The sequence below is a fragment of the Phalangium opilio genome, unplaced genomic scaffold (assembly GCF_054372755.1).
Source record: "Phalangium opilio isolate 3A_F unplaced genomic scaffold, DU_Popi_V2 ptg000014l_1, whole genome shotgun sequence".
NCBI classification, from domain to species: domain Eukaryota; kingdom Metazoa; phylum Arthropoda; class Arachnida; order Opiliones; family Phalangiidae; genus Phalangium; species Phalangium opilio.
Window position 1 is genome coordinate 4980639 of NW_028324149.1, and position 9787 is coordinate 4990425.

Below are 9787 nucleotides of genomic sequence, written 5' to 3' on the forward strand. Positions count from 1 at the left end.
TATCCTATAGCGTGAAAAGAAATTTCCTCACGCGTATTTTTTATACACGGTTAAGGAATTGAATAGGATCGGACACAGATCTTTTGTTCTCTGCAGCTCTCTAGTTAGCTGCACCGAAAGGAATTTTTTCCGTTTTCCGCGGAGTCCGTTCCGTTCCGCCGGATTAAAACGGAAACAGAACGGAAACGGAAGAGCTAATGAAGGAGTTGTGGAAACGGAACGGAAACGGAAAAGCTAATGAACGATTTTATGGAAACGGAACGGAAACGGAAAAGTTAATGAACGATTTTATGGAAACGGAACGGCAACGGAAAAGCTAATGAACGATTTTATGGAAACGGAACGGAAACGGTAAAGCTTATGAACGATTTTGTGGAAACGGAACGGAAACGGAATAGCTAATGAAGGAGTTTCGGAAACGGAACGGAAAAAGGAAAAAAATATCTTATGGCTACGGAATTGAAACGGATCGGACACAGATATTTTGTTCTCTGCAGCTCTCTAAGAGAAATGCAAAACTTTTATAACGCACTTTATTCCAGAGCGCTAGCTTGAATAGTTTTTGAAATATAGTAAACTATGTGCGAAAAACGCAACGCGCAAAGACTTTTTTAACAGTCTGTACCCTAGCACACGCAATTTTTGACGTAAGCAAAGCTTCTTCTCTAGGGAATTGTTCCCCCCCTTTTTTTTGACCTTTAGCTTTACGTTTTAGAAAAGGTGGCCTAATTAGTTTGAGCCCTCTTTCGTTACAAAGATCTTCAATAGCGAACCCCTTGTCTACCATTATGGCGTCTGCGTATGGTATGCATCGTTCTAGGACCCCGCATTCTTCAGTTATTTGTTGACTTTCCCCCATATGCTCTGCTCACCATGGTGATCACACCGGATGGAGCTACACAAACGCGTACTTTTACAGTATTGGTCCCTTTGTAGTGAGAATAATTCTTGATCTTGCATTTTAAACACTTGGGTTTTTCAACAGATACCTCGGTGCAATCTAATACCACTCTTGTATCAGTGTATTCTTTAAAGCAATGCGGCATAGCTTCCACAATTTCTTCTTTCTCTAGCCACGTAACTGATGACTCCAAGAGAGTCGCTAACTTGCATAATGTTTGTTTGAAATAACTAGAAGTTATCTGCTGGCTTAGACCAAAAAGAGCTCCGAGATCGGAATATGAAATACCAAGTTTAAGTTTCATTAGTGTAAGTAAAATTCCGTCAGCTACAGGTAGTGGACTTTTACTAGGATATTCTTCACTAACAATTTTAACTATTTCATTAAAAAGTTCCATTGACTGAATTCCAGTCAAAGCTACTACAGTTTGTTGTTTCAAAATTCCGCAACTAGCTGACACTTTACATTTATGTTCTTCTAATGTGTTCACCATAATTCCTTTTTCTAAGGAACTGTTATCAGTGTCACAAATTTCAGGTGTGTCTCGTACTCGAGTACTGTTTCCATTTTCTTCACTTTCAGTTATGTCATCGGGTTGGTTATTAACACCAATTTGCTCTACTTGATGATCATGATCCGCAAACAAATGATTTTTCAAATTCTCACCATCATCTGAACTCATTCCCCCGTTTTTATTTTTCAAAGAGTTCTGTCATGTTTACGAATAGGCAGATTCTGGGATGGAATTGCCAAAGGTCTTAGGCGCGGTGGGTATTTGAACTGATCTGTTAAAGAATTGTAGAATTAAAACTACTACAAATTTTATTACTCCAGCAAGTGTCTTACCTCTATGTTCTTGCGGAATTGTTTTATAATCGTCTTTTTTAAAGTGAGAAGAGCAAACAACCATGGTATTACCACGGAGCTTCTATTTACAGGGAGAGGAAACTTCATCCCCCTCTAGTACTGTAAACGCTCTTAGGAAACGTAGACACTATTTGTCCATAAAAAGGGGCACATAATTTAACCCCCCTCGGTTTTCGCTGGCAAAAAAAGGGAGCCTATGTAAACAACGAAGATGGCCGCCTTCGCTAGTTCGTTGAAAGGCATAAGCCTTGGTGTTTTAAAGGTTTAATTTTTAAATTTTGAATGGACTGCGATTCCAGGCTAATAGTTTGCACTAGAGGGAATGAGGAGAAATGTGTATACCGTAGCTACAGAAGCGATTCACGGTACAAATCATCATTTAATGGCAAGGAATTGAAGTTCCACCAAGAAAATGACGTCAGACTTTGTTTACATGGGCTCGGGGTGCGCGCGAGGAGCGAAAGCGTTGCGCAGAACCGAGGTACGCTAAGGGCTAGGGGGGAAAGTCCGAGTTTCCTCTCCCTGTAAATAGAAGCTCCGTGGTATTACTAGGTTTCTTTCCCATTTTTAAGGTAACTTCCCAAGCCTTGGCTAATTTCGGTAGTTTTGTAGAAAAAGGATGAAACCGCATACCTTTCATGGTGCCATTGTTTTTACACCCGTAAACACAGCAATATGTAACCATTTTTGTAATTTAAAACACAAGTAAAAGAGTGTTTACTTAATAATAAATTAGTTAATGTCTGATTTTACTTTCACTGCCTGAGATTTGCGCATAATAGTCTACCAAGTCGTCTGCTCTGTTTCCTTAAGATCGCGCCATATTGGACAAACCGAAGCGCCCCTTTTAATTCTTTTGGAAAGAGGATACAGAGTGTCATCCTTCTTCTATTATCCCCTTCTGATGAAACCGACTTAAAATAATTCCCTCGAAGTATAAAATCTATATCTATATAGACAGGAATGTATGGAGGGGTTGGAATCGCTAAGGTCATATCTTAATCGGCGTGAAATGATCTTTGAAACAACTGGCGTGATTTAATTTGCGCTAGTGACGTCATAGCCTGACGTAAAAATCGTATTTACCACTTAAATTATTTTCATTCATTCATTGGCTGCCAAAAAAACTTGTTTGCTATAATTCTCCCTCCTCTACCCTAGGTCCTCTGCCTAGGCTGAGAGAATCGAATATGAATGCGAACGGCTGCAAATCAGCGCATTTAACTTTAAAAAATCTAAAAGGTCACTTCTGCCATGCCTTTTTTAACGAGTCATGACATTTTTCGCCTTCGGTAGACAGCTAAACAGACGTAGGGGGAGGAGCTACACTTCTCAAAATAATTAAAGGACTCGCCTTATGTTTCCACCATCAAGGGTACAACGAGAGCCCCCTTAGCCATTCCAGCCCCTCCATACATTCCTGGTTATATAAGTATTAAAAGAAGAGCGTTTTAGACGTTCAAATAACAAATTTTTGCGCATTCAGACGAGGATGTTTATGGCGTTCCAACGAGATTGTTTTTGACGCTCAAATGAGAGCGTTATGGGCGTTCAAACGAGTGTGATATAGGCGTTCAAACGAGAGCGTTATGGGCGTTCAAACGAGTGTGATATAGGCGTTCAAACGAGAGCGTTATGGGCGTTCAAACGAGTGTGATATAGGCGTTCAAACGAGAGCGTTATGAGCGTTCACACGAGAGTGTTTTTGGGGTTTAAACGAGTGTTTTTGGCTAGAAAACAACACTATAAGAAAAACAGCGTTCAATGAGTATTCAAAAGTAGGATTGTTCACGAGCTCGAGCCAGCTCGGGTTCGTGACGAACGAGCCGAGTTCGAGCCGAGCCGAGCCGCCACTTTTGCGGCTCTATTAATTAACGAGCGAGCTTTTTTATGGTCGAGCCGAGCCAAGCCGACAGGCATCGAGCCACTACGACTCGCGAGCCGGCTCGCGAGCTTAGTCACTGATATAGTGCTTCCCTTTTAGTCTTTATTCTCTCCACCAATAGCTTTCCGATGTATTTTTACACGAAATATAGCGTGGGAAAAATCTCTCGTCTCTAACCTTGAGCACATTTTACCGAGCGGGTTTTACTGAACCTCTACATTCCTAAACATGAGATGGCATTTCGTTCTCAAGTTTGACGTTGACAGTAGCAATTTTTTTAAAAATGTAAATATTAATCGAGCCAGCTTGGCTCGGCTCGATTATTTTCGAGCCGAGCCGAGCTAGAGCCGAGCCAAGACCCAGCTCGACTCGAGTCGAGCCGAGCCGCCGGTTTTTTGACTCAAGCCGAGCCGAGCTTTTAAAAAGCTCGCTCAGCTCGGCTCGTGAACAGTCCTATTCAAAGGTAAGCCAAAATTGTTCATTATTGAACAGTTTGGAAATGTCAGGCGTTCAATCAGGAAAAGTGTGCAGTATCATCCAAGATCTTGGGTATCAAAACAAAACTTTCAATAATAATCCAATAATATCTCAACAATTTACTGTGACTTGCTTATTTACCCTGAATTAAATATATATTTGTCTGTATAAACATCATTATATAATAATATCAAAGTAAAGGTTACGGATTATGGTGTATTTCACCAATCCCTTATATTTACATAGGCCTTCAAATCGGTTGATAACGTAAAACATACTCCTTTATAATTGAGGAGAACTTGATAATGAACACGTCCCTTAAAAGTGGAGTCTCTGTTCATATAATTGAATTATTATTCAACACAACGATTAATGTATATGTGTTTCAAGTCCACCCGCCCTGAGAAGATGTACTAGCTTTAAACACATTAGATTTCTTCATTTAATATAGTTTGGCCTACCATAAGGAATACAATAATGAAATTTGAAATCGAACTTCTCTATTCAAAATTGAACGCTACAACTGTTAAGTTTCGATGCTTCATCAAACGCTTGTCCACCATGTATTGTTAAATGGTGAACTGCTCAATTTTGAACGTAAGCAATTGAATATGAACGCTCGATCAAACTATCCGATGTTGCTCAATAATGATTGCAAAAACATACAATATTAAACGTTTAATTTTCAATTTAAATTTGAACGGTTTCATGCTTAAATTTACACGATATACTAACCCTTTACGCACCGTTCAAATTTGAATGCTTGAGCGTTTTATTTTGAACAATAGTGATCTGTTCAAATTTGAACGCAAAGAAACTATTCAAATTTGAACGCAAAGAAACTATTCAAATTTGAACGCAAAGAAACTATTCAAATTTGAACGCAAAGAAACTATTCAAATTTGAACGTTAAAGCGTACCACCACAGTGTTGGGGCTATGCACGTCTAAGCATTCAAAGATGAATCTCAATTTTTTACAGTGTAGAGAATGAAACTGACCTCGATTTGTCATTCAGTTTTGAAATGTCATGCACGTACTGTTTGGAGGATAAAATTAGGGAACTATGGCCACGAATCAGAGAAGAACGGAAGTTAAACGATTTCGATGCTGAAGATTTGATGGTACAATACTGGTTTTATAAACTAGACGAACACTTGCTGAAGATTTGATGGTACAATACTGGTTTTATAAACTAGACGAACACTTGCTGAACATACCAAATGACCATCTAGACCAAAGGTTAGATCTTTATGGAAGGTCTATTGATGTAAAATGTTTCCTTAAGGTTGTTTTTAGTCGTTATACTAGTATTGAAACAGTGAAATTTCTATTTAATAGTTTAAGTGATGCGGATAAATTTGAGGCTTTGAATAGTTTCAAATCATCGTCTCCATACTATTATTTCCTTTGCGACGAATCGGTGTTTGCTTATATGTTAAGTCAATACAATGTTTTGGAAATTTGCGATTTCATACCTAGGAGCGATATCAGTACGTTAATGACAGATTTCAATTACTATGCATGGCCAAATACCGAGTTTCTAAAGGCATTTGACCAGCACGTAAGCGAGATGGAAGGCATAGTGAATGCTTCAAATGGCAATGATTTGTTAAAGCTAGCTGATGGATCCTTTGGGTATTTCAGACGTTACAACCAAAGGATTGTGTTCAGATATTTTTGGAGCAGATTCTCAAAAAATGGGATAAATAAAGCTATTATAGATTCTCCTTCATTGTTGTCTTACATCTTTTGTCAACTGTGTCTTAACGAAGACGATGTATCCATTAAAATGGTAATTGATAGCAATGGAGCTAAGGGTTACCCAAAGGACCTTCGTCATCGTTATGATATTATCTACTATTTGGCTAAATACGACTCGAATCTTTTGAAATATTACCTCGCTCGTACCCTTCACAGGAAGACTGAAGCCGAAAACATCATTAAGGAATCAAAGGATGATCGCGACTTAGTTAATGTTAAGGATATAATTGCTGAGATTTTGATTGAGATTTTTCCGCATTGGAATCTCAACCGCTTTGATTAGATTGTTAAACTGTTACAATCAGTATAAAATTACTTAAAATTTTGTGTTTTGCAAAGTATTTTCCCAAATTAATGCGTTTTGGTTTTCTAAACACGTTTTCATCGAATTTTGTTCTGAAGGATTTTTTTTCCAAAATTGCTCAGTTTTAAATAAGTAATGCATTTGTAGTTAGATACTTACGTAAAAATTGTTTAAAGAATAATTACACTGAGTAATATAACTCTTTTATTTTCAAATATTTACCAATTTAATGTTTACTTTTTGGTCACAATAAACTTTTTCCCATCTAAATTCATACGCAAGAATTTTAATTATTTAGAGTACTTTAGAATTGCAATTGTAGTTGTTACATTCTTTCAATCATTTTATTCTGTATTCTTTTAAGACGAAAAAATAAAAGATTGCAATCTTCGAAAGATGGCGCGTGTTGTATTTTAAACTAAGTAGTCATAAATTGAGTTTGACATTAGTGTCAATATTGATTGAATCAAGTCAAGGAGGATGAAATGAAAGAATTCATGTTTTATTTTGCTGAGGCTACATGAATTCATGTTTTATAATGCTATGGCTTCAGGAATTCATATTTTTTTCTTTGTTTTATCGCTAAGACTGCCTTAATTCATACTTCATTTTGTTATGTGTGTGCATTAATGCATGGGTTTTTTTTCTTTTTTGTTTCACATTTAAACAATTAGTGATTGCAGGGTTAGATTTAATTTTAGAAATTAGAAGTAAGAATGGAGAACGGTTAGTATTTACTTCAGTCCGACTTAGCCCTGTATAGAGCCCCTCCCTCCAACACGTAAGGAAAAGTTTAAATTATCTTATTGGCTCACTTGAACTACGTTTTGATGACGTTGCTGAATGGGACGGCGAAAAATACGTAATTCCTTTTTACCTCTGTCGCTATGACCCGCCTCAGAAGCCTTGGTGTGACGTCACCCATGCTATTTGCCCTTAGAACCAAACATGGCCGCCCTCTAACAAAGCTAAGTCTGTGACGTTTTACCTAGCCACTGACGTCACAACTGAGATAGCTTTATATTGTAGCTTACTATTTAAAAATGCCCCGGTGTATTATGCTGAGCTTTGCGAGTGGGCAGCTAGTTGGAAATCTTTAGTTGTTGTCTACTAAATCAGAAAAAAACGGCAAATAATTTTTTCGTAATACTGGTTCTTTAAAAAAATAACAATTATATTTTAATGTCCTATATAATACTGTAATTCTGGAAAAACGTCCTATAAAATCCTATATTTTCATAAAAAATTACCTATAATTCCTATAAATATTTTCTAAATTCGGCTGGGGGATTCTACCAGGAGCGAAGGAACGAGGCGTTGACCCTGGCCCGCCATTTTAAAATATGGCGAAGGTCATATAGAGTGCTGTTAATATGAATATCTCCAAGTCATTTAACCAGGGGTCTTTATCATCTTGTTTTTATATCCTACTGTAGCTCCATCTTCCGTTCAAACATAACCCACTCGATCACGCGCTCCCGGACGCTGCGCTGCTAGCGCGAGCAGCTTGCGTCGTGACGCGCGTGATATTCAAACTTAAGCCTAATTAAAACACACCGTCGCCATTATAGTTAACCATTTTTTGTCGCTGGGACTGGAATGAATTAATTTTGAGCAGAGTTTGTTCGGTAAGTGCTTGTCGTATGAGCGTTAAAAACATTCTGAGCTTCGCTATTTTAGTGTTGCAAATGTGATTAGTTATCAGTATAGTAAAACTGAAGTATTGTCCGAGGAATTGCTTAACAGGCTAAGCCTTAGCTTATGATAAAATCGGTAATATGCAAGGCGGCCGATATTCTGATTTTTTTTTTTTTTTTTGCTGTAGGATGTCTTATGGCTGCATTAAGTCATGGTTTTCTTTTTCTTTTCGGATGTAAACAATTAATAATAGCCATTAGTTCTTGTATGGTTTTTAGGTTAGTCGCATTTGAAAAACAGCGAGAAGCCACAACGTATAAATTACAGATTCAAAAAAAGCCACAAAATTCAGTGAAGTTTATTACTCGCATTTGAGAATCCTTAAACGTCGACGCATCCATACGAAAGTCAAACTGAATAATTCAGAATGGAGCTGGCCAAATTACCTGTGATTTCTTTGCAACGTCAAGCCCTGACTAATTTCGCCTCGTCAGTTTGGGTTAAGGCAAATAAAGAATCCTTACGATCTTTTCTGGATAAATTTAAGTTCGACGGCGCCTTTGCGGAGACCTTTGTCTTGAACCGCTACTGTCTGGAGGCCAAGGCATTGAACGACCAAGCAATTGTCTATCTAAAGCGCTCCAACGTACCAACACTATTTAAAGAAATGACCATGTTGATATTGACTGACGTAGGACATGAAATAATTAAGTGGCTTAACGAAATTAACGACGACGTCAACGACACCAGCTTGGAGCACCATCTCGACAATTTGAGTTGGACGGTTGAAGGACCATTGAATCGACCCAAGATGGCCAGGTTAATGCTAGAGAATCAAAGTGACCTGGATTTGTCATTAAGTTTTAAAATGGCATGCAATTACTGTTTGGAGGATAAAATTAGGGAACTATGGCCACGAATCAGAGAAGAACGGCAGTTAAACTGTTTCAATCATGGAAATTATATGGTACAATACTGGATTTATAAACTAGACGAACACTTGCTGAACGAATCATTTTCAGATGAAGAAATGTTAGATCTTACTGGAAGGTCTATTGATGTAAAATGTTTCCTCAGGGTTGTTTTTACTCACTATACTAGTATTGAAACGGTGAAATTTCTATTTAATAATTTGAGTGATGAAAAAAAAATTGAGGCTTTGAATAGTTTCAAATCATCGTCTCGAAACCAGTATTTCTTCTGCAACCAATCGGTGTTTGGTTATATGTTTAGTAAATTCAATGTTACGGAAATGTGCGATTTCATATCTGGGTTCGATATCAGTACGTTAATGATAGATTTCAATTACTTTGCATGGCCAAATAACGAGTTTCTAAAGGCATTTGACCAGCGCATAGGCAAGATGAAAGGCACAAAAACTACAAATGGCAGTGATTTGTTAAAACTAGCTGATGGATCCTTGGGGTATTTCAGACGTTACAACCAAAAGATCGCGTTCAGATATTATTGGAGCAGATTCTCAAAAAACGGGTTAAATAAAGCTATTAAAGATTCTCTTTCATTGCCTTTCGTCTTTTATGAACTGTGTCGTAACGAAGACAATGTATCCATTAAAATGGTAATTGATAGCATTGGAGCCAAGGGTTACCCCAAGGACCTTCGTCATCGTTATGAGATTATCTACCATTTGGCTAAATACGACTCTAGTCTTTTGAAATATTACCTCGCTCGTACCCTTCACAGGAAAAGTCTAGCCGAAAACATCATTCAGGAATCAAAGGATAATCGTGACTTAGTTCCTTTTAAGGATATAATTGCTGAGATTTTGATTGAGATTTTTCCGCATTGGAATCTCAACCGCTTTGATTAGATTGTTAAACTGTTACAATCAGTATAAAATTACTTAAAATTTTGTGTTTTGCAAAGTATTTTCCCAAATTAATGCGTTTTGGTTTTCTAAACACGTTTTCATCGAATTTTGTTCTGAAGGA

General features: G+C 37.6%; 1 protein-coding gene across 1 annotated transcript; it reads right to left on the reverse strand.

Moving 5' to 3' along the window:
- Nucleotides 1-833: 833 nt before the first annotated feature.
- Nucleotides 834-2642, reverse strand: LOC149705312 (uncharacterized). Its single transcript, XM_089865666.1, has 2 exons — nucleotides 1748-2642; nucleotides 834-1686 (listed from the first exon to the last, which is right to left on the reverse strand). Exon 2 carries the CDS (start codon nucleotides 1581-1583, stop codon nucleotides 834-836), a length of 750 nt encoding a protein of 249 aa, XP_089721792.1. The 5' UTR covers nucleotides 1584-1686; nucleotides 1748-2642.
- Between the last annotated feature and the right edge of the window lie 7145 nt (nucleotides 2643-9787).

Bases quoted from the DNA above. Each gene is read 5' to 3' on its own strand.
- LOC149705312 (XM_089865666.1), bottom strand. From the start codon at position 1,583: ATGAGTTCAGATGATGGTGAGAATTTGAAAAATCATTTGTTTGCGGAT.